At 38.7% G+C, this 25620-nt stretch overlaps 1 protein-coding gene across 1 annotated transcript in view; it reads left to right on the top strand.

The window, feature by feature from the left end:
* snd1 (staphylococcal nuclease and tudor domain containing 1) overlaps window positions 1-25620 on the top strand; it is a 449554-nt gene that overhangs the window by 88268 nt on the left and 335666 nt on the right. Inside the window, exon 9 of the mRNA XM_039761451.1 lies at window positions 7383-7473. Within this exon, the coding sequence (XP_039617385.1) occupies window positions 7383-7473 (91 nt within the window). The remainder of the gene's footprint in view (window positions 1-7382; window positions 7474-25620) is intronic.

Raw genomic sequence — 25620 nt, 5'->3', positions numbered from 1 at the left:
ACAAAATGAAGAGAGAAATAGAAGACACAATAAAAGATAAACATAAGTCAACATTAATTAACATAGAATAAGAGTAAGGTCCGATGGCCAGGGTGGACAGAAAAAACAAAAAAAACTCTAAAGGCTGGAGAAAAAATAAAATCTGTAGGGGTTCCAGACCAAGAGACCGCCCAGTCCCCTCTGGGCAATCTACCTAACATAAGTCAAACAGTCCTCTTTGTATTTAGGGTTTTCATGGAAGGACCTGATGAAGATGGTCACGTAGACTTCTGGCTTTCAGTCCATCAATGTTCCACCACAAAGAAACCGGAAAAAGAAACAGAAGAGAGAGTAGGGGTCAGTATGGATTTTAGAGCCACTGTGAATAATTATTATGAAGAATTGAACATACAGAGTATCAGTATTAAGTTAACGTGAAGTTATAAAAAGGCCATGTTAAAGTAATGTGTTTTCAGCAGTGTTTTAAAGTGCTCTACTGTATTTGCCTGGCTTAATTCCTATTGGCAGGCTATTCCAGATTTTGGGTGCATAACAGCAGAAGGCCGCCTCACCACTTCTTTTAAGTTTAGCTTTTGGAATTATAAGGAGACACTCATTTGAAGATCTAAGGTTACGATTTGGAATATAACGCGTCAGACATTCCGATATATAAGATGGAGCGAGATTATTTAAGGCTTTATAAACCATAAGCAGTATTTTAAAGTCAATCCTGAATGACACAGGCAACCAGTGTAGTGACATCAAAACTGGAGAAATGTGTTCGGATTTTCTTTTCCCAGTTAGGATTCTAGCAGCTGCATTCTGCACTCGTTGCAAATGATTTATGTCTTTTTTGGGTAGTCCTGAGAGGAGTGCGTTACAGTAATCTAGTCTACTGAAAACAAAAGCGTGAATTAATTTCTCCACATCTTTCAATGATATAAGAGGTCTAACTTTAGCTATGTTTCTTAAGTGAAAAAATGCTGTCCTAGTGGTCTGATGAATATGCGATTTAAAATTCAGATTACAGTCAACGGTTACCCCTAAATTTTTTACTTCCGTCTTAACTTTCAATCCTAGTGCATCAAGTTTATTTCTGATAACCTCGCTGAATCCATTATTGCCAATTACTAAAATTTCAGTTTTCTCTTTATTTAGTTTGAGAAAATTACTATTCATCTATTCAGAAATACCAGTAAGACATTGTGTTAGTGTATCAAAAGAGTCGGAGTAATCAGGTGCTATTGATAAGTACAGCTGTGTGTCATCAGCATAGCTGTGGTAGCTCACGTTGTAACCTGAGATAATCTGACCTAACGGAAGCATGTAGATTGAGAATAACAGCGGACCCAGGATAGAGCCTTGTGGAACACCATATCGGATATCATGTGTCTTTGAGATTTGATTACCACAACTCACAAAGAATTTTCTCCCTGCCAGGTAGGATTCAAACCAATTTAAGACACTGCCAGAGAGGCCCACCCATTGACTAAGGTGATTTCTAAGAATATTATGATCAATGTAAAGTAAGTCAAAAATACCTACACAATAACTATAATTGTAATAAATGAACAATAAAACAGCGGAGAAGCTGTGGATTAAATAAAGAGTCTGTAGCTATCAGCAGGGAGACGAGAATCCCATGGCGAAGCAAGGAAGGGAATGTAGAGACCGGAGCGACGGACGGCCTTATATAGGCAGGCAGACAACAACATGGGAGGCGTTGGGATGGGGGACCCAGCGCTGCCTCACATGGTGACCAAGCTGCAGGCTATGGACATATATATGTACATAAGTAGGATTCAGTTAGCGTTGGGAAACCTGCATGCCAAATTTCTTGAAGATGGGCCCATAAGTAACAAAGACCGTTGGAAAGTTCAAATGCAGCCAACAGTGGTGTCATACCACCGAAATAAGTACGTACATCGGCTTCGGTTAGTGCAGGGAAGCCGCCTACCAAATTTCGTGAAGATTGGGCCATAAATATGAGAGTTCAACATGGCGGACGTTGTCAACTGTTATGACCGGTACGTGTAGATTTCGAAATGAAACCTGCTTAACTTTTGTAAGTAAGCTGTAAGGAATAAGCCTGCCAAATTTCAGCCTTCTACCTACACTGGAAGTTGGAGAATTAGTGATGAGTGAGTCAGTCAGTCAATCAGTGAGAGCTTTGCCTTTTATTAGTATAGATTTCGGAAAACGTTGTTGCACTAATGCAACATTATATTGATTTGCATACCTTCAATTCGGTTGTAGTTAGTGACCGCGTTTGGTTTTTTGTTCTGATCTTGTTGCTGCATGTTGGTATTTCTTTTGAACTCCAGGAGATGCAGAGGACGTCCTAGTACAGAGAGGTCAGTTCTGTGCTATATACAAACATTAGATTCAAATGTTAACAGTTCCCACAAACACCCAAGGACCGTCTATACCACTTGTATAAGGTGTGAAGCCTGAAGTCCAAATATCAAAAACACTTTCTCAAAAAGTACAAGTATAACAAAACAAGTGAACTTTTATTCAAGACTATAATCGAAGAAAAAAGAAAACAGCTTCCGGTAGGCGGTTGATGTAACAGCTTGCCTATTGCAATGCTAAGATCTGCCGACTCCCAATCAAGAGCTTCTGGGTTCGATGCTGGCAGCTTCTCAAGTTTACTGTTTTGAGTAGAGAGCTACTATTATTGTTAATATTATACAGTACAATAAAAACATACAGTTGTGCTTGAAGGTTTGTGAACCCTTTAGAATTTTCTATATTTCTGCATAAATATGACGTAAAACATCATCAGATTTTCACACAAGTCCTAAAAGTAGATAAAGAAAAAACAGTTAAACAAATGAGACAAAAATATTATACTTGGTAATTTATTGGTACTTGGTAAAATATTAAATATTTGTGAGTGGCAAAAGTATGTGAACCTCTAGGATTAGCAGTTAGTTTGAAGGTGAAATTAGTCAGGTGTTTTCAGTCAATGGGATGACAATCAGGTGCGAGTGGGCACCTGTGTTATTTAAAGAACAGGGATCTATCAAAGTCTGCTCTTCACAACACATGTTTGTGGAAGTGTATCATGGCACGAACAAAGGAGATTTCTGAGGACCTCAGAAAAAGAGTTGTTGATGCTCATCAGGCTGGAAAAGGTTACAAAACCATCTCTAAAGAGTTTGGACTCCACCAATCCACTGTCAGACAGATTGTGTACAAATGGAGGAAATTCAAGACCATTGTTACCCTCCCTAGGAGTGGTTGACCAACAAAGATCACTCCAAGAGCAAGGCGTGTAATAGTCGGCGAGGTCACAAAGGACCCCAGGGTAACTTCTAAGCAACTGAAGGCCTCTCTCACATTGGCTAATGTTCATGTTCATGAGTCCACCATCAGGAGAACACTGAACAACAATGGTGTGCATGGCAGGGTTGCAAGGAGAAAGCCACTGCTCTCCAAAAAAAACATTGCTGCTCGTCTGCAGTTTGCTAAAGATCATGTGGACAAACCAGAAGGCTATTGGAAGAATGTTTTGTGGACGGATGAGACCAAAATAGAACTTTTGGTTTAAATGAAAAGCGTTATGTTTGGAGAAAGGAAAACACTGCATTCCAGCATAAGAACCTTATCCCATCTGTGAAAACATGGTGGTGGTAGTATCATGGTTTGGGCCTGTTTTGCTGCATCTGGGCCAGGACGGCTTGCCTTCATTGATGGAACAATGAATTTTGAATTATATCAGAGAATTCTAAAGGAAAATGTCAGGACATCTGTCCATGAACTGAATCTCAAGAGAAGGTGGGTCATGCAGCAAGACAACGACCCTAAGCACACAAGTCGTTCTACCAAAGAATGGTTAAAGAAGAATAAAGTTAATGTTTTGGAATGGCCAAGTCAAAGTCCTGACCTTAATCCAATCGAAATGTTGTGGAAGGACCTGAAGCGAGCAGTTAATGTAAGGAAACCCACCTATATCCCAAAGTTGAAGCTGTTCTGTACAGAAGAATGGGCTAAAATTCCCCCAGGCCGGTGTGCAGGAATGATCAAAAGTTACCGGAGATTTTTAGTTGCAGTTATTGCTGCAAAGGGGGGGTCACACCAGATACTGAAAGCAAAGGTTCACATACTTTTGCCACTCACAGATATGTAATATTCGATCATTTTCCTTAATAAATGACTGAGTATAATAATTTTGTCTCATTTTTTAACTGGTTTCTCTATCTACTTTTAGGACTTGAGTGAAAATCTGATGATGTTTTAGGTCATATTTATGCAGAAATAAAGAAAATTCTAAAGGGTTCACAAACTTTCAAGCACAACTGTACATTTCATTTATGTCTTAACTGCCGCTGTAAATTTATAGTGCTTGTCAAAGTTAGCGTTTTTTTATTCAGTTTTATTCTCTGTCGCGTTCACTCTCACCTCGATATGACACTGCCGTTTTTAGATAATGCCGTTTTTAGATAAAGACGCGTTATAGCAGAGGTGAACTCAGATTGGAGAAAGAGAACAGAAGCCCTCCCTTCAAGAAACGTCCACTCACATGCAAGAACAACACAGCTGCACCAGGCGTAAAGGTGAAAGATGGCACCATTTGGATACATGACATAGTCCGGCATCATCCTGCCAATCATCTGTCCTTGAAAGAAACAGTACGGCTTACAGAGCTCGCCAATGCTACACCATCCAGATCTAAACACTAGTGTGGTGTATCTGCCAAAAAAAGTCTAACTGCATTCTCGTACCACTGCTCGCATACTAAAGTGTCAGCAGGTATTTTACATGGCATTACATGTGTAATTTGTGAGCATGTCCTTTACGATCAAACAGAGGAAGCTGTGCAGTATACTTGTGACTTTATGCTGTAGGAAGATAAGTAAATAAATCGAGATAAGTAACATTTGATCTGACTTTTATATAAGTAAACATATAAATGCTTCTTATGTAAAGACCATCACAAAACATAATCACAAACAGGAGTTTGCACGATACATTGGAGAGCTCTGTAAGCCGTGCTGTTTCTTTGAAGGTCAGGTGATTGGCAGGATGACACTGGACTTTGTCCTGTATCCAAACGGTGCCATCTTTCTCCTTTACGCCTGGTGCAGCTGCGTCGTTCTTATATGTGAGTGGACGTTTCTTGTGTGGAGGGCTTCTCTACTTTTCTCCAATCTGAGTTCACCTTTGTTATCGCGTCTTTATTTGAAAACAGCCGTGTCAGATCAGGGTGAGCGTGAACGCGACTGAGAGAATAAAACTGAATTTAAAAAAAAAAAAAGCTAACCTTTACAAGTACGATACATTTACACCCTCTGTTAAGACTCAAATCAAATGTATGCTTTTATTGTATAATAGTAATAATAAGAACAGCTCACTACTCAAAACACTTATTTTGGGAGACATTAAGACTCAAACCTAGAACCTTCTGAATTGGAGTCAGCAGCTCTAACCAGTATACTACCTGTGAAGTTAGGACAACAAGCAACAATAACCTGATTTCTTTTTCTTCGGTTATAGTCTTGCAGCACATTTGTTCTGTTAAACTTGTTTATTTTGTGAAAGTGCTTATTTGATATTTGGACTTCAGTCATCACACATTATACACTTCATGTCCACATTTTGTCGTTGGTACTAAAACATGGAAAAAGTTTCTTTTAGGTATGTGTTCAACATTTCTGTCATCCTACACTTAAACAGATCTTTTTTGGACGCGGAACACACGTGAAACAGCAATATATTTTTTTAGCCTAGGTACCTAACTCGTAAGCTTTGTTAATTCTAGTGTTAATAGACTCGTGGTGGTTTGCAACAGTAAGATGTGCAAGGAAGACATGTAGAAAGAAGCCTTTATGTCCAGATTGCCACGATGCTGGATTCACTTGTCAGCTTTATTGATGACATCTTTCACCAGCTCACTCTTCTACTAGTGATTTAAACATAGATATTATCTTTAAATCTTTGACTTTTTCGAACATGGCGGATGTTGTCAACCGTTATGACCGTTACGTGTAGAATTTCGAAATGAAACCTGCTTAACTTTTGTAATTAAGCTGTAAGGAATAAGCCTGCCAAATTTTAGCCTTCTACCTACACGGGAAGTTGGAGAATTAGTGATGAGTGAGTGAGTCAGTCAGTCAGTGAGAGCTTTGCCTTTTATTAGTATAGATTTCGGAAAACGTTGTTGCACTAATGCAACATTATATGCATTTGCATACCTTCATGCATTCACTTGTTGGCTTCATTGATGACAACTTTCACCAGCTCACTCTTCTACTAGTGATTTTAACATAGATATTATCTTTAATACTTTGACTTTTTCGAACAGGTTGCTTTGAACATGGTTTTGGTATTTTCTTTTTCTTATTGTGATACATATCTTCATTGCATATTAGCTATCTTATACAGATTTCAAGTATTATTGCATCTTCCCTTCTTTTGCCTGCAACGTGGCATCACTCCTGTTTCTCACTGTTTTCTTTAGCCTAAAAATGTACACTTTATTTTCTTACATTTTTTTTTGTATATTTTACTGGCCCGCTTTTTGAATGTTTAATGAGGAGGCCCTTTTGTTTGGCGGTCATGGGATTGTTACAAGTGAACTTCAATGAAAATTTACATCTATCAGGCCACAGTATAATAGATAGCTTCTTCCAGTTTGTTTAGAAAATGGAAAAATAATTCCAGAACTTCATTCTTGGTTAGGCTGGAAATTTATGTCCTTAGTCACACAAATCATGATGACAGTGAAGTAAGCAGTTTTTTTCTGATTGTTTCGATAGCAATAGTAGCAAGAATGTGCAGCAAGGGTATTTATCCTCCATAGACATCATTGATTATGTGTACCCCGATGAACTTAGCATCACAGAAACTACTAGTAATACATTTTCTATTGTCTTTTGCTTCTTTCTTTATTGCATAATCCTGCTTTTGTTGCAGCTGTCACTTTTTTTAGGGACACACTGAATGCATATTCTGTCACTTTTACAATCCAATATGTTTGTTTTAATTTGTTTAAAAGATACTGGGATTTTCACAATTGCTAGACTCACTGTTAAAATAAGTTTTGTAACTTTTGTTAAACCATGTTTATTTTTATTGATACAGACCCAAAACACCATTTCTTGTGATAGTGCATTGTTTGGTGTAAATGCAATTAGTAGTTTAGTTACTTCATGGTCCCTTCCTACTTGTGGTGAATGCTTAGAGAAATGGCCAAATGGGACTATTCATGCAATATGACATGCAGTGGTTATTTTAGTAATATTTTTTAAGTGTATTTCATGTTAATAGATACAGCTTTTTACTATTGTTTAAAAATAGAAACTGACATACTAATATTTTATCTGTCTTATATTTTTAAATGTATCATATCTTAGACTTACTAGATTTTGGTCTGAATTGGATTATTCTATTTACAGGTCAGCCAAGGAGCGGAGAGTGAGAATCTGGAAAGATTATGTGGCTCCTACAGCAAACTTGGACCAGAAAGACAAGCAGTTTGTAGCTAAAGTAGGTCTTTCTATGCCTTATTAGTATTTGTAATAGAGTGGAAATTGTCTCATTATGTTAATGTTCTTTAAAAACAATAAGCAAGATAATCAAAGATATTGCTAATTTTCAGAAAAATAAGCAAATGATAACAGAATGCAATATTTAAGGGATAAAACTACAGTTTTCTGGGCACATTTTAGGAAATAGATTTAAAGAGGAAAAATATAACTCTTTGCCGGTAGACAACTTTTGTGTACTAGTGAAAAATGTTAATCTATACTAATAAAAGGCAAAGCACTCGCCTCACTTCCCGTGTAGGTGGAAGGCTGAAATTTGGCAGGCTCATTCCTTACAGCTTACTTACTAAAGTTAGGCAGGTTTCATTTCGAAACTCTACACGTAACAGTCGTAACTGGAACCTACTTTCGTCCATATATACGGCCATAGCCTGCAGCTCGGTCGCCGTGTGAGGCGGAGTTGCGTCCCGCATCATCACGCCTCCCACATAATTGAGTGCCTGCCCATACAAGGTAAATATTTGCGGGTGAATGCCTGTGCTTAGCATATTCATTAAGTGCAGCTACTGCTGAAACCCTCTGACGGTGAACAAGCCTTTGTACGCATCAATAGGAAAGCATGGTGTAAAGCTTAAGTTTAAATTACGTTCATAGACGCGCTGCCGCTAAATATTCACAGGCAAATCCACAACTTAATACCGGGAATGCCTATTAAACATCTTAGATTCACGAGTACCGATTTGGGTAGTGATCACTTTGATGAATGAAACCTGTTTAAAAAACGCATTACACAATTGAAGGCAGCAAAAGAATGTGAAGCGAGTGACACATACAAGCATATTCATAAGTGCAGCTACTGCGGAAACAAAGCACGGTGTAATCCTTAAGTTTAAATTAAGTTCATAGACCTGCTGGCGGTTGTCATACCTACGGCGAATACGATATTTGCGAGATACAGGTTTACTGAGAGGAAGCAGGGTATAAAACACTTTTGATCACTTTCTAACCGAGTTAAAATTGCTGGTTAAGGGCTGTGCTTCTGCAAACAAAGAGGAGATGGTCCGGGATAGACTAGTGTTTGGCACAAACTCAGCGAAAGTGCGAGAGAAACTTTTAAGTGCCGGGTCTGAGCTAAAATTAAATAAAGCCGTGGACATTGCAAAATCGCATGAGATATTCGCGAGATACAAGTTTAATGAGAAGATGCAGGGTATAAAGCCTCGATGCTAAAGACTTGGGGCGTCGTATATAAACAGTGCATACGCACAGAAATGTTGCGTAAGAACTTTTCCACGTTCAAATCGCGATGTATAAAACCTACACAAAACCTACGTGGTGTAAAGCCACGCACTTTTCCACGGTACCTCATACCTTGTCGTACGCAAGTTCTCCGCTCGGTTTTGTAGACTGGTGGCACCCAGCGTCAAAGCAATGCTACTGTTCTGTGTGGTTACTCCTTATTTTCCTGACACTGCTTTATAAATACACTGAAACTAACCGCATATTGTTTATTAGTGTAATGCGTCTGATTGTAATTAAATTGGAACAATATAATGGTCCAGGGAATAGCCATATTATTCCAAATACCATAACTGCTTTAGCATTGTTACTCTCACTGTACCTTTTTTTCTTCTTTCAGCTGCTCCCGTTAAGGGTTGCCACAGTGGATCATTTTTTTCCATATTACTCTCACTGCACCACTCAGAGTATTTATATGACTGTATCTGAGTGGGGAATCACAGCAGCAGCTGATCGGAAACAGAATTATCGGGATACAGACCCATCTCAGCCACGGCAAAATGTTTCAAAGCCTTTCCTGTACGGACCTCGCGGTTCAGAAACAGTTTCATCCCAAGAACTATAAATGCACTCAGTCAATTGCTTCTTGTAGAACTGTTTGTACTTATAAGTACAATCGCCTCACTGTACTACAGTTATAATATTGCACAACCTGAGCCACTTTATAAAGCGCGTATTTACATATGATGACGATATCATTTTTACGATGAAATACAGCAAAATGTTTATTATATTATACAGGTAAAACTTTAACTTCATTTAAATAAGCCATATTCTTCACTGGGACTGGCGTGAAGGATAGAATAATTAAACATATACTACGAAGATAGTTCAATGTTCCTTAAACGTTTTGAAGAATCGGCGCTGTACAGATGGCTTAACATGTATTACAGAGCTGATTGTGTGGCGATCGGTTACTTGGAGAAAGAAAAGCAATTTATGCAGGGACGGCCACACCAATATATATTTATATATAACAGAAAGAGAAAATAACGACACGGCTAGAAACGCAGCGGCAAATTTCGACAAAAGCGTCATGAGCACGAGGCGGCTATGCAGTGTCTGCTACGGATGTGGCCATCCACCGTGCATAAGATACCATATTGACATTGGCAGGTGAAGGGGCCACCGATTCTTTCTCTGCCTAGAGCCGCCCATGAGTACTGCTGCAATAAATATTTTCATCGAAGATCGCACACAATCACTACCCCGTGAAACCCAAGTGTAATAACGGGCTTTAACTCCTGTCATCATGAAAATGATATCACGTATACATCTCAGTATTTTAGTTATTCAGTGAGCTGTAATATCACGAATATAATGGATTCTGTGTCCAGTCGGAGGAAGAGAACCGGTTTAAGAAGCAAGTAGTGACACACACACAGAGCACATAGAAGATAACATACAAAACAAAGCAATTAACGTGCTACTTTAATTACAAAGTGATTTGAGAAACTGGTTAATTAAACGATTTTAAGATGACGTTTATGATGATCTACTTTAATGACAAAATAAACTACATGATTAAAGTGGAAATTTCGAGATTAAAGTTGACATTTCGTGCTTTTTCCCCACTGTGTGCTTATTTTTTTTTTTTTTGTCTGTACCATAATAAGCTTTCATATGACACTCAGACGGTAGGCTACGACCCGCCTTTTCACGGCGAGTTTGATATCTGAGCTTTCAAGTTTCTCCAAAACGCTATGTCACTCGATCAACTTCCTTTTGTTGATTATACCACGGTTTAATTAAACAACCTTTGCCTCCAATTGATATTCGCTGAAACTCTTATATTTTCCCCTTTGCTTTTCCCATTGCCTTTTCACAGAAAACGGAGCTTAAGGTCTGTTTATATTGATTTGCATATTCAAAGAGGCGTAATTCTGGCAGGAAACGGGGTGGGACAGAAGGCGCGTACACGTGTGTCAGTTTTCATGCTGACCGGGATTTATGTAGCGGAAGAATGCGGATGTACGCGGAAGTTGGAGTACGCACAGATTCCTGCATCTGGATTTTTCTGTGCGTAAGCACATTTCGGCTTTTGTGCTTACGCCATGTTATAGTGCGAGTTCTATGCATGGCGTTATACATGAGGCCTTTTAGGGCTGTGCGATATGACCAAAATCTTATGTCCCGATATTTCATTTCATATCACGATATAGTACATTTTCTTTGTATTCAGTGAATAGTTTATATAATCACCACTCCTTTTTTTATTTTCATTTAAATTAAAAAAATCAAAAATGAGAAGTACTCAACTTGTAATTATTTCTGTTCTTTTATTTAGAACATTTGAGCAAATGTTTGACTTAGAATGTAAACATAAAATGTTAATGTATCAAATATAAAACACTTTTCAAAAACAAATTACTAAAGGCCCAATAAAAAATGCCTGACATAAACAAAATGTGAACTGTAGCAGCAATAACTCTCACAACATATATTAAATATAAAAGGATCAAAGCACTAACAACTAAACTATATACAGTAAGGCCAATAAACCCTTTAACAAGATTAACGCTGACAGCAAACGCTGCAGGGAAAATTATGCCTTAAGCAAATTGTTTTGGTAGCAATTCATCTTCCAAGCTTTTAACATGCTCGTTTAAATAGTACCTTTACAACTGTAATATCCTACGTGGCCTGCCTTTCAGTTGTAAACTCTCTGCATGCTCGCTCACGTGCTTTTTGCGGAGGTGGCAGAAGAGGTTTGTCGTGTTGGAGTCTGTGGTAGCGATCGGTTTGCAGCATAATTTGCACAGTACCGTTTTCTGGTCTGTGTCAGACTCTTCAATTCCAAACCATCTCCATACTACAGAGGTAGCCCCTCGTTTAGGAACAAGGTCCTTCTGTGTGGAGCTACCTGGTGTTGCCTCGTCTTCATCAGCCATGCTAGTGTGTCTGCATCCACGTGGTGGCCATCAAAACAATGAAAAAAATATTGCCGTAAACAGTTTATTTTGCAACACCATGAAACAAACGATAGCGTAATGTGCAGCGATAGACGTTTTCATATTGTCATCCGATATATATCGTTATATCGAACAGCCCTAAGGCCTTTGGCAAAGTCATGGAGAAAATGGAAGGACTGGTTCAGATTATACACAGAACTTGCAATGCCGGAGGCAGAGGAAAACACAAAGGTCAGATTATTCCGTTATCTTATTGGAGAGAGCGGCAGAGAATTGTGTCAGGCTCTGACCTGTGATGTAAGACCTGATGAGTTAACCATGAGCTTGATGATACATAAATTTGATGAACATTACAACCCAAAAATAAACGAAACTGTAGAGAGGTTCAGATTTCAAGAAATCGGGTAAGGGGAGAAAATATAGACAACTACGTCAAAGATCTAGGGCACATGCAATTTCGGGGAGAATAAAAGTTCCCTTATACATTACCGAATTGTGTGCGGAACCAGTGATGCAAGTTTGCAACAAAGATTACTGAGAGAAGACAAACTGACTTTAGAGAGGTGCATACAAATATGTAGAGCCACAGAACTGTAGAAGGAGAACAGCAGAACAGTCACACAGGCGTCCCTATTCTTTACTTCTCCCAGTGCGTATCTCTAAACCCTCTGTGCGGGAACATTATCATAAGGCTTAACAATCTTATTGTTACACCTTCTATGTGCGCCCAACCGTCCTTATTACGGAGTCTTCCTTGCTTTACCGCTGGCTGCTTTTTTCTATTCACCTTCCTAGCTCTTTATTTAAAGAGTTCTCCTCACTTTTGCGCTCCTTCGCTGTCTTTTCCCTTTTCGTTCTTGCCTTTTTACAGTCCGTTCCCCTTACGTCACACCATGATACGTTTAGTAAATACCCACAGGCGTTGTTTGCTCCCAATTCTTCTTAAACAGATATCCCACAGATGGTTAATTACTGGGACATAATCTCTAAAACCAAGCACGTGGCAGAAACAGTTAACGGCACACAATAAAAAATTTTGTGACAACCGTTACAAGATGCTGTTGCTAAATACTCACAAGAGATTCCACGTTCATAGACGCGCTGCCACTAAATATTCGCAGGAAAATCCACAAGTTAATACTGGGAATGCCTGTTAAACATCTTACATTCAGGAGTAGCGATTTGGGTAATGAACACTTCGATGAATGAAACCTGTTATCTTTACAACGGTTGACAAACACAGAATGTAACTTCAAAACTACACATCCTCCAAATATGAACCTGATTGAAAGAAATGGTGATAATCAAATCCTTGATGACAGCAACACTCATAACAGTGACTAAAACAATTACATTCACAATCAGGTTATGTTATTTTTAAAATGTTTCCATTTCTTTTTCATAAATTCTTTAACACACTACTTCTCCGCTGTCAAGCGTGGGTTTTTTGCTTGTTTAATATAGGCGTAGTAGTAATGTGTGAATAGTCTCTGAAGTAGAGCCTATGTTTTTAGTAGGTTTGAAATTTTTAATGGGTGTATCTTCAAGTATAGGTCTGAGTGTGGCGGCACCTTTTTTATTTAATATCTGAAAGTTATTTGCTGAATCCAGCTGCTCTTCTACACTCAAATATATGCTGTTTCCAGAATTAAATGCTTTAGGTTTTGCAGTGAAAATAAGAAGTTACTGTAGAATACAAATAGTCTGATTAAATTTGATTAGCTGATTAAACAAACATGTACATGAATCTTTGTGCCTTTCCTAAGAAAGATAAAAGGTAGTAAACTGAGCCAATTTTTTTTCTTTTTTTAGTGTTTATCTAGGATTTGGATAAACAAACCTGTAGTTTAAGGTCTTTGTTGGTACAGTTTTGGCAATGCAAAGAAGAAGAATATTTATTTTCTTAGTTTTTTTTTCCACTTTTGCAGAATTGGCTGTCTGATCCAAGGTTGTTATAGTTTTGCTTTTTTATTTTAGTTTTTATTTCTGTATTTTTTCTGACATTACTTGGAAATTCAGTTTAGTTTTAGTTTCTCTTCATCAGTTATTTTTAGTTTTAATTTGGTTTTTATTTCACAAAGACATTTTTATTTTTATATCTATTAGTTTCAGTTTTCGTAATTATGGCATGGAGCTGCTACGGAGTTAAGTTTTGTGTCACAGTCAGACAGACTGTATGTAGACTTAATGGATTTGGGTAGGAGTTTAATGTTAGTGGAAGCTTACTTCATTACTTGGTTTACTATCTTTTTTTTTGTCTGGTAAAAGCAAACATAATCAAAACCAGATTCTAAATATGAAAAATTTTACACATTGTTTTTATTTTTAGAATGTTTTCTATGTCATTTGTGTTGAACAAATGTGCGCTGACTGTTGGCACTATTTATCTTACTCTTTTATTGCCCAGAATTGGCCAATTTGTAATGAAATTTTGGTGAATTTTAAGGTTTGAGGATTTTTTACTCAAAATTTCTACAGCACACAACATATCTTGCTCCAAGACGATGTGTTTAAAATAAATGTCTTCAATATTTCATTCATAAATCTCCCATACTGGGCTTTATTTACTACCAACCACATACAATTTCTAGACAGAATTTTGCCACCTGCAGGCCTGAAAAGATATAAAATAACCTGAAAAGATAAAAAACAAGCAGATTGTATTGTGTTCTGGTGGGTGTGATCATGAAATATATAGGGGCTTGGGAAGAAAAGGACTCTTAAACTTGAATCGGTGTGCAGACCCCATCTTAGCTGTATTGAAGGAAACAAAGAAAAATAAGCATATAGTGTGAAGGCTAGGAGTGGTGAGACTTGAATAGCCAATGTATAAGAATGGTAAACCCTTAACACTAGAATTACCAGAGCCTACGAAAAAACTCGTAAATCCGTCCCACCTCAAATCGCTTCCCAAATCCCTTCACACCTCTCCGCCAGCGTCCTTTGTCCTCTAAATGTGCTGATAAAGAGAAGGTAGAAGCAGCCGGCTATTCCATCACCCCACCAATTTAGAATGTGCACGAACTTCTCTCAGCTCATGCCTTGATTGAGTATCTGGGAGTGAAGTGAAGTTTTAGAGTGGAAATAGATTGTTATTTGGAACACACGCATTTCATGTCTTTTCCGTTTTTACAGTAATCTGTGTAAACGCATTGTTCCTGGAAGATTCTGAAATTGTGAAATACCAGTTCTATTGATATGATTTGCAGCAATCCAGTTGAGAAGGTCTTGGGTGAGCTGTTTGCTTTCACGCATCATGAAATGTTTCCTGTATGTCACCTTGGTTGCAAAACCAAGGTATTTTGATACTTAATGAAATTAATTAGATTTTTAAGTAAATATACAATAATGAATTGATAAATATATAAAGATTTATGATGAGTCATTGGTAAGGATGTTTTTTTGGCTTGGAAATATAGCTTGGAATACAGTAAAGTCGGCATGAAGGAAGGTTTGTGGATGTTTCAGTATGCTTGTGTGGGCGTTTGGGACTGCTCATACAGTTTTTGTGTATTTTTTTTTTTCTTAAGAGAAGTGTATCTGGCATGTATATCATTTGCTAAAGGAGTAGTTTTGACCTGTCATGGTATGCAAAATTTGCATTGTGCTGAAGTAGTGTACCATCCATATTTGGTTCATGCCACATGTCTTTTGCTATCTAGATAGGCTCTAATATGTGAGCGCTTGCTTTAGGGGGAAAGAAATTAATAAAATAAATGAAGAGCATATTATTTTAGATCAGCGGTAACTTTCCATAAAGTATTATGATGACAAGAAAGCTTCCTGTAAAGCCAGTAGAAAAATGTCTTCTGTGAGAACATTCCATATGAATTAATAATTTGTAGTAACTTGCCAAATTTGACTTGTATTCTGTTTTTATTATATATAAACAGTTTGATATAGTACCTTTTTGTTTATATGGTAATGTAAGAGTTCAGATTTTTTTTATCTAGTCCAATAGTTTTACATTTTTATTTCATAGAAGGTTTGTACTATTTAAATTAAAATGCCATTTAACTGATGACAAATTCTTTCCACCTGTAGATCAAAACATTGTGGCCAGCGTTGTGCTGCAACATTTGTTTTATGCCTCCTCTCTCCTATTATGTAGTTTCTTACACTCTTATTGGCAAATGTGTTACATGGGTTAGCCTCCTTAGTGTTAGAACTAAGGAGGGGTGGGGATCGACCTGTTCTTAACTTAATTTTTCTTTTGTAAAAACTTGATTGCTTTGTATGGATTACAATAAAATTGAATAAAAAGGAAAAAAAAAAAAAAAAGAACCAAGTGTTACTCAGGCTATGAAAACCGTGCTAAAAGAGTTCTCAAGTGTCACAGTAAAGATGCATCTTGCGTAAGCATTAGAACCAAGAATCACTCAGGATGTAAAAGTGCTGTCAGTGCTGCTATTCTTTGGAGCAATTATGTCGGAGTGTAGGTTTTCACCAATTATGAAATAGATGTACTTTATCGACAATGAGAACTTTGAAAATACCCATCCAGCACCCAAGTTACAGAAAATTTGGGAGATGTACCAGGTGATTGTAGTGAAATTTTAGAGCGTTTACATTCCGGACTACAGTGTCAACATTGAAAGTCTCATGGCTTATAAAGGCAGACTGTCATGGATGCAGGACATCACATCAAAAAGAGCAAGATTTGGCATAAAGCTTTGTGAATCTAAAATGAAATACATTTGGAAGTTGGTTCTGTACACTGGGAAAGGGCCTATGTTTGATCCGAAATGCAATCAATACGGCGTTGCTACGTTATCAGTGCCGACTTTGATAGATGCTCTGCTGGATCAAGGTTACCTTGTAGCCATGAACAATTTGTATACTTCGCCAGAGGTATTTGACATCTTGCTGCAAAGAAAGACTGATGCATATGGAACAGTGCATCCTAACCATTGTGGCATGCCTGATGATTTTGGCAGAGCTAAATTACAAGAAGGCGCGCTAATATCTTAGCAAAATGGTAAAATACTTGCGCTGAAATGGAAGGACATAAAAGAGATTTGTCGTCTTAGCACTGTACATAATGCAGCTACAGTAACTTTACAGGCAAAAGGCAAATCACAGGTTACAAAGCCTTGTGTTATGGTCGACTACAATAGCGTTATCGGTGGCGTAGATTGTGTGGATCAAGAATTGACTTTTGTTCCTGTTATGTAAAGGCAATAAAAGAAATACTACAAAAAATATTTTGCCATCTGGTTGGAACAGTGGATTTGAAATGCATTCATGTTATACAAACAAAAAGCTGGCAAAACTGTTTCTCATGCAAACATTACATACCAGCTTGTCGAACAAATTATTGCCCACATCCACTGTCCATACTACCGCTAAAGAGATTCCGTCGACCTAGCACATCATGAGTCAATCCATGTGTCTTATCGGTAGACGTTTTATTGATTATATACCTCCAAAAGAATAAAAACAATCCAACTGTGCAGTGTGCTGCTCAGAAACTGATAAATCTGGAAAGAAAATTTGAAAAGGAACACTATTATCCCATCTGTGCTTTAAGGTTTACCACACAAAGGACTCATTTTGAGATTATATAGGGTTTTGGCATCATTAGTAGTACATCTATTATTTTTTTGTTATTCATTTCATATTACTATTTTTATTCATCATTACTATTGTTTATATCATTATTATACTTTTGAGATTTAATAATGTAATTTTTCATGCCAAAAAAGCAACACTTTTTACATTTTTTTTTTATTATTAATAAAATGCATCGTTAAGGAGGTTAATCAATGATAACCTTTTGGAAGATGGCAGACTTTAGCTCTGATAATCTTATCTGTGACTTGAGGTGCGCCAGTTTTTGGGGGCCGGGTTAGCAGGCTGCTTTCTGCTTGTGCTGATCAACACATTTACAAAACAAGAGGTGCGAAGGAATTTAAGGTGGTCCAGGTTTACAAATTGTTTTGTAGGCTTCAGGGAATTCTACTGTTAATCAGAAAGAGAGAATGCAATAGCTTTTGCTTGAATGAATAGAAATAGTGGTGACTTATTGCGATTAATGGCTAATCATTCTGTCTTCACATGAGTATATAAGGTACACTATGCAAAAGGGGCTTTGAAAAATACAGAGATATTTTGCAATGATTTAAATTTTTTCCCAGAAAACTGCATAAATATCAAACATACTAAAAATACCTTGTAAGATGGGTTAACAATACCAGCCTTACTAAACTTTGCAAGCAGCTGCTACTAAAAATAAAAACGTGATCATTAACTAAAATAATATGTAAACTGTTTAATAAAACATCATTCTCCCTTTCCTCTGTAGCTTTCTGGATAGGATTTGTTAAACACTGAATTTTGTCCTGATTGGATAAAAGATTTGTCCAAACTTAAAAGATGCATTAACAGACAGTATTTTACAATTAGATTGCAGCAGCTTGAAGTGAAAGCAAACTATGATGTTATCCTGTGATTTATTTATTTATTATTTTAATTTTAAATCGGCATTCTTAAAAACTAGGGTACGTAATTGAGCTCCTTTCTAGGATTTAATGAAAGTCAAAAGAAGCTGGTTAAACACCATGGCAATCAGAGATTTAAAATGAACTTTTTTGTATTAATTTCTTAAGCAGAAGTTGCAGTAGGTGGTGCTGTTGGACTTTAGTAAGTCTTTTGACCTTTTGCAATAAGTGCCGTGAAGGGCTATGCACAGAATGATTTTCTTAAGTGTTCTGCTTCAGAGTGTGGTCTTAAATGTACATTTAAATTATATCAGTATATTAAAATAAATGCAATTTATCTGATGTGAAACACTGTTCCTCCAACTTGCAGTGAAATCATGGGGGCTGGTGGCAGGGTTCTGCTCGCATCATGAAGGGGATGGGGGAAAGCCCTCGGGAGCCCCATCCCTGGAATAGTCAAACCATTAGAGAGCCAATAGGGTCAGGTCTGTTGGGAATCAGAACTGGTGTGGTGCTGAGGTGTCGCCTGCTGCACGGTAGCACTCGGGTCCCAATTTGAGGTGGCCCATCCAGGTAGGTGTGTGGAATGTCTTTTCTCTCCGGCATGATGATCATCTTTCTCTGGTATTGGAGGAGCTGCATAAACTCCACATTTCAGTGGCGGCACTCTCTGAGGTGCGCAGACCTGGAACTGGCCAGATATCTGTAGGCAGATACACCTTTCATTGGTCTGGTTGCTCTAATAGCTGTCGTACTTGGGGAGTAGCTGTTGCTGTAGTGGATTGGCTTCTTCCGATGCTGTCCGATGTCACTTCCTTCAATGAGCATGTTATGAGACTATGATTACAGCACTCCTTAGTTGCCTTGTCTGTTGTCTCGGTGTATTCTTCAAACTGCGGTGAGTGATGTCTCAGTTAGGGAGACATTTTATTTGTAACTTGGTGGTTGATGGGTGCAAACGAGGTGACACTCCTCTGGTCATGGGTGACTTCAGTGCTACCACTGGCATTGGCAGGACTGGCTATGAGGATTGTCTAAGTCCCTGTGGGTCTGGTGATCGTGGTGAAAGTGGCTCCATATTCCTTGACATTTTGAAAAGGTCAGGGGCTTCGAATTAGTGGATCTTGGTTTTAGTGGCCTGAGCCGCATCGTTTGACTTGGTACTCCAATACTGGTGGTGCAGTGAAGGAGATCAGTCACACCCTCGTGGGCAGACTCTGGAGGCTGTTACAAAACTGCAGGGTCCACAGAAGTGCCAAGTTTGTGAATTCTGACCAGTCACTTGTTGTTGCTACTCTGAAGATCCAGGATAGGTCCAGTAGGTTACTACCTACTAGGAAATTGAGCCTGGATGTGGCCAGACTCCAAGACCAGGCTGTTTCTAAGGAGTTTGCATGCAGTTTGTGTGAGGAACTTGTGGATTTGAGTGCGACTGCTAATTCTAAAGTGATGTGGGAGACCTTCCGTGACAAGACCTTGAAGGTTGCTGAGGGTTGTGTTGGTGTTACTTGTATTTCATCTTGCAGGGCACCGTGGATATCATCGATAGGAGTCGCAGTGCATGGCTCGATGGCAACTCTGGCCTGTACCGGGAACTGAAGGATGGCTCTGAGGTCAGATAAAGAGGCATTTGTTAGAGGAATCTGTGAGCAAGTGACACACTATCTGTGGTCTAGTGACCCACATCCTGCTGACAGAGGAATAGAAGCATTACACAAATTTGAATCTGTTCCTTGGGGAGTCGCAGTGAGGGTGGCTGATGGAATGGTCCTTATGGATAACACTGCGCTTGTGACCTGCTGGGCTGGCTACTTTGAGCAGCTGTTCAAAGCTGATCCTCCAGCTAGGACATTGGATATCTCTGGGTCCACAGTTTTTCAGGGTGATCCTCCAATTAGCTGTGAACCGCTCAGTCTCACAGAGATTGCACAGGTGGTGAACCAGCTGAATATAGGCAAGGCTGCTGGGATCTCTGGTTTCAGGAGTGAACTTCTCCAGGCTGGTGGTAAGGCTGGCCTCCTGGAATTGCAAGCAATCTTTGCTTCCATTTGGTAGACCGGCGTCATCCCAAATGACTGGAAAATGAGACTTGTCATCCCTGTCTGGAAAGGGTAAGGCGATCGCCTGGATTGTGGCAACTACAGGGGGATGACACTGCTCTTTGTGCCCGGTAAGGTCTTTGGTAGTGTGGCTCTGGAAAGGACGAAGGTCCAAGTCTTTAGTGTCCTGGTGATTCCTGTCTTGCTATATGGTTGCGAGAAGTGGATGCTATCTAGTGAACTGAGATGAAGACTGGACTCCTTTAGTACTGCTTGTTTGACTTTGTGTGAAATGATCTGTTGCTCATGGGAGTATGGCCATGTGGCACAATTCCATGAGGATGATCCAGCTTGCAGGATCGTCATTGTTGGGGACCAGAGTGGCTGGACCAGGCCAAGGGGTCGCCCACGTAACACCTGGCTGCGGCAGATAGGTCTTTTCTGGAGGGTGGGACTGGACTGCGTGTCTGTCCTGGGGGGGTTGCCAACCGGGATCCAGAGCTGCTTTGTCACGTGGTGAGTACGGTAATGCACTGTACCAGTGCATGATCCCCAAGTTGAACTTGAAGCACTTACCCCTTGAACAGGGAGTTCTACAGGTTTTGAAGTACTCACATAATGTCATTAAAGGCAGCCAACTATGGGTCCGAGTTGGTGTCATTAGGTTTTATGATGATATGCGCAAATTGAAATCCTCTGCTTTTTGGAGTATTAAGACAATAGTATTAATTTTTGTTTTGTCCTTGTCTAGTTGCAATGATTGAAATTGGTAATACAAGTGTATAATGCTTATCATTTTACACTATTGTCTTAGCACAGCTTTGTTTTAGTAAAGCAAAGAGAATTTAATGTTTAGCATTTTCAGTTAATGTTTAGACAAAACAGTCATCTGTTGAATGTATAAACTTAATCAGAGTATGGATGTTAATGTACTGACTAAGGATGCTGGCTGTGGTAACTGTCCCATTGAAACTTGCAGATCAGACTGATCCTCATTGTGTAGAAATTATAATTTGTGAATTAATTCCCCCATGTTTACAGTTAAATAGGATAGAGTATAATTATACTAATAAACAAAAACTGGCAAAGATCACAGTGGTCAGGCTATAAGTATGTAAGCTTGTTTGTATAGCTTATATTGTATGTATAGCTATTGTACATAGCATAATTTCACAGGCTATTGTCTATTTCTTGCAGCCCAGCACTTGCTTGGGCTTTCTTTTTAGGAGCCATGATAATCGTGAAATTTTTTGGAATGTTTACACATTTGTGTGTTGTCCCATGCTTTACATCCTTGCACACTGACCTCCTTTGGGAAATCGGCATTCACCACGATGAGGGAGAAGACAGGCAAACGTTTATTGCAAAAGTGCAAATGTGATTTATTAAAAATGCAAACAATTACATACAGTGGGTACGGAAAGTATTCAGACCCCTTTCAATTTTTCACGCTTTGTTATATTGCAGCCATTTGCTAAAATCACTTAAATTAATTTTTTTCCTCATTAATGTACACACAGCACCCCATATTGACAGAGAAAAAAAATCATTTTTGAAATTGTTGCAGATTTATTAAAAAAGAAAAACTGAACTATCACAGTCCTAAGTATTCAGACTCTTCGCTCAGTATTTAGTAGAAGCACCCTTTTGAGCTAATACAGCCATGAGTCTTCTTGGGAAAGATGCAACAATTTTTCACACCTGGATTTGGGGATCCTCTGCCATTCCTCCTTGCAGATCCTCTTCAGTTCTGTCAGGTTGGATGGTAAACGTTGGTGGACAGCCATTTTAGGTCTCTCCAGAGATGCTCAATTGGGTTTAAGTCAGGGCTCTCGCTGGGCCATTCAAGAACAGTCACAGATTTGTTGTGAAGTCACGCCTTCGTTATTTTAGCCGTGAGCTTAGGGTCATTGTCTTGTTGGAAGGTAAACCTTCGGCCCAGTCTGAGGTCCTTAGCACTCTGGAGAAGGTTTTTGTCCAGGATATCCCTGTACTTGGCCGCATTCATCTTTCCCTCGATTGCAACCAGTCGTTCTGTCCCTGCAGCTGAAAAACACCCCCACAGCATGATGTTGCCACCGCCATGCTTCACTGTGGGGACTGTATTAGACAAGTGATGAGCAGTGCATGGTTGTCTCCACACATACCGCTTAGAATTAAGGCCAAAAAGTTCTATCTTGGTCTCATCAGACCAGAGAATCTTATTTCTCACCATCTCAGAGTCCTTCAGGTGTCTTTTATCAAACTCCATGCGGGCTGTCATGTGTCTTGCCTCTCCTCAGTGTGTGGAAGACTCATGGCTGTATTAGCTCAAAAGGGTGGTTCTACTAAATACTGAGTGAAAAATTGAAGGAGGTCTGAATACTTTCCGTACTCACTGTGATCCTTCTTTAAAAACAAATTGTGCCTTTTAAACAGCATCTTGGGGTGCTTTGATAAATAAATCCAATTAAGTAAACAAATATTTTAAAAATACTGACAGTCGTTGAAGGGGTTCCCTCCTCAGGACATCAATGCAAATCCACCTCGCATAGCCCACTGCCCTCTGGTCAGCCACCTATACTGGTACTCGCAGACTTTGAGCTGCCACTTCAACTGGTCACAGCAGCTCCCCAGGGAAACCTTGTCCTCCATGCAAATGCCGCTATGCTGTGGCTCTGCCGAACCATATATTCCCATGGCCTCTCTCAATCCTCATCTGTAACCTTCATATCTACCCCAGCCATCGGTCCTGTACCCTTTATAAAACTCAGCATAGCTGATGCTGTCTATCCTTTCCTTCTGGCATACTTGTCAAACCAGATTTCTACAAAGTTATTGCTTGTTCTCATCCTTCCATCTCTGTCATCTCCTTGTCTCTCCTTAGAACTAACCACAGCTGACAATATAGTTAATTACACTGCTTCTCCGTAATCAACTAAAGCCAGAGCAATTACACACTGTGTGCTGCTGGTTTGTGGTTAAGCCTCACCGGCTTGTGCTTAAATACTTAATACATTAATTCAGTAAAACATCCCCAGTACTTATGTTACCACAGTTTAACTGTTAAATATCTGTACCTTTAAGTGTACTACTTGTCCGGTGCTAATATAAATGCATGGCTTACTTAAGCTATATCCAATATATGATGGCTAAGTAAATCAGAAGTGCTAAATGTTAACTAAAAAGCTTGTTGGCACCCGAATGCCTGAATTTCACATTGGGGTGGATTTAAAATTAAGATTTTCTTGGCTTTGGGTGATGTTATGAGATTTGGCAGGGATTATATTACCATTGTATATAATAAGTATAATTATGTTGATCTAACGTCTAACTTGCAATGTCTTCATAATATTAGTTATTAATATCATTAAAATGAGAATTAAGTATTTTTATATCATTTACTGCATATTATAATCATAGTATCCATTAACACTAGAATTACCAAAGCCTACGAAAAAACTCGTAAATCTGTCCCACCTTAAATTGCTTCTTAATATTGCATTTGTGCGATGATGTTTTCACATATATTGTCTCTTTCTTTCAGGTGTGTAATAGAAACCACAGCATAGAGAGAAATGCAATATTATATGAAAACGAACAGCGTCCGATCAGCTTTCAAAGTATGGCATTTCTAAATGTTTGCTTTTTTTCAGTCTGATTCTCTGTCAGACTGTATATTTGTATCTTATTCAGTGCGCGCAAGAACATGCAGGTGGCCAGATGCTGTGTGCTACAACATGCTGACAGTGATCAACGCACATTTTAAAAAATATGTGACGTTTTGAAGAAATCATTTTATGACACGATTTACCTTTATTTACTTACTTCCTAAAGTCACAAGTAGTGTACAGAGGGCATGCTCAAAAATGTGTGTAATGCCAAGAAAAGTGCCTGCTGACACTTTAGTATGCAAACAATGGTATGTGCATTCTTGCTGTAGAAGGAGCGGAGTTTACCTTCTGTTATAAGCGCGTCTATGTGAAAACAGCAGTGTCAGATGCGGGGCTGGGGTGTGTTTGGGCTCGTGAATGCGGCCAAGATGATAAAACTGACTTAAAAAAAAAAAAAACCAAACCTAACCTTTACAAGTATAATAAATTACAATGGCTGTTACAGACTGAAATCAAATGTATGTTTTTATTCTAAAATAGTAAGACTAAGAGCAGTTTACTTCTCAAAACTAAGTGGTGCAGGATCGAACTTGCGACCTTTTGATTCCCAGTCGGCAGCTCATTCTGTTGCCCCACGGAGGCAGTCACAATAAACAGGTGTCAATGTCGCATGTTAAGGTGGCTTTTTGTTTCTGCAGTTATATTTTTGAATAAAAGCACAATTGTTGTGTTAGATTTGTACCTTCTGTGAAAGTATTTCTTTGATATTTGGACTTCAGGCTTCATACATTATATAGTTTACTAGCAAAATACTGAGTCAAGCAAGCGGAGTGCAGTGTGTTAAAGAAGTTATGAAAAAGAAAAGGAAACATTTTAAAAATAACATAACATGATTGTCAATGTAATTGTTTTGTTACTGCTATGAGTGTTGTATATATATATATATATATATATATATATATATATATATATATATATATATATATATATATATATATATATATATATATATATATATATATATATATATATTTATTATAAAAGTCAAAGCACCACTCACTCACTGACTCATCACTAATTCTCCAACTTCCCGTAGGTAGAAGGCTGAAATTTGGCAGGCTTATTCCTTACAGCTTACTTACAAAAGTTGGGCAGGTTTCATTTCGAAATTTACGCCGTAAGGGTCATAACTGGAAGCTATTTTTCTCATATAATGTAATGGAGTTGAGGATGGCCGTGGGGCGGAGTTTCGTGACATCATCACGCCTCCCACGTAAGCAGTGAGAACAAGGAAGAACTCCAAACAGCGATGAGCACAAAACGCCATTTCACAATTGAGAAGGCAGAAAACATTATGAAGCAAATGATGCATACAAGCATATTCATAAGTACAGCTACTGCGGAAACAAAGCACGGCGTGAACCGTAAGTTTATATTAAATTAAGTTCATAGACAGGCTGCCACTAGCGCTTGTAATTTAGTGCCTGCCCATATAAGGCCGCCCATCAGCGGCAATCCAATACAAACACTGCCGGTAAATATTCACGGTGAAGGACTGTGCTTATGCAGAGGAAGATGAGATGGTCAGGGTGGTGTTTGGCACAAACTCATTGAAACTGCGAGAGAAACTTTTAAGTGCGGGTCTTAGCTGACATTACACGAGATGGCACCAGCACAGCTGGGAACCTTCGATGCAAGAACACCAAGCGGCTCACGTGAACTGACGCAGTGCACAGACAAAAAGCAACAGTTCCAAAGAGTGCTGAACAAAAACCAATTACACAATTGAGAAGGCAGCAAAAAAATATGAAGCGTCTGTTACATACAATCATATTCATAAGTGCAGCTACTGCGAAACAAAGCAC

This window comes from Polypterus senegalus, chromosome 8, assembly GCF_016835505.1.
Source record: "Polypterus senegalus isolate Bchr_013 chromosome 8, ASM1683550v1, whole genome shotgun sequence".
Lineage (NCBI taxonomy): Eukaryota > Metazoa > Chordata > Cladistia > Polypteriformes > Polypteridae > Polypterus > Polypterus senegalus.
Note: the sequence above shows the minus strand (reverse complement) of the source record. Positions and strands in the feature narration are given on the sequence as shown.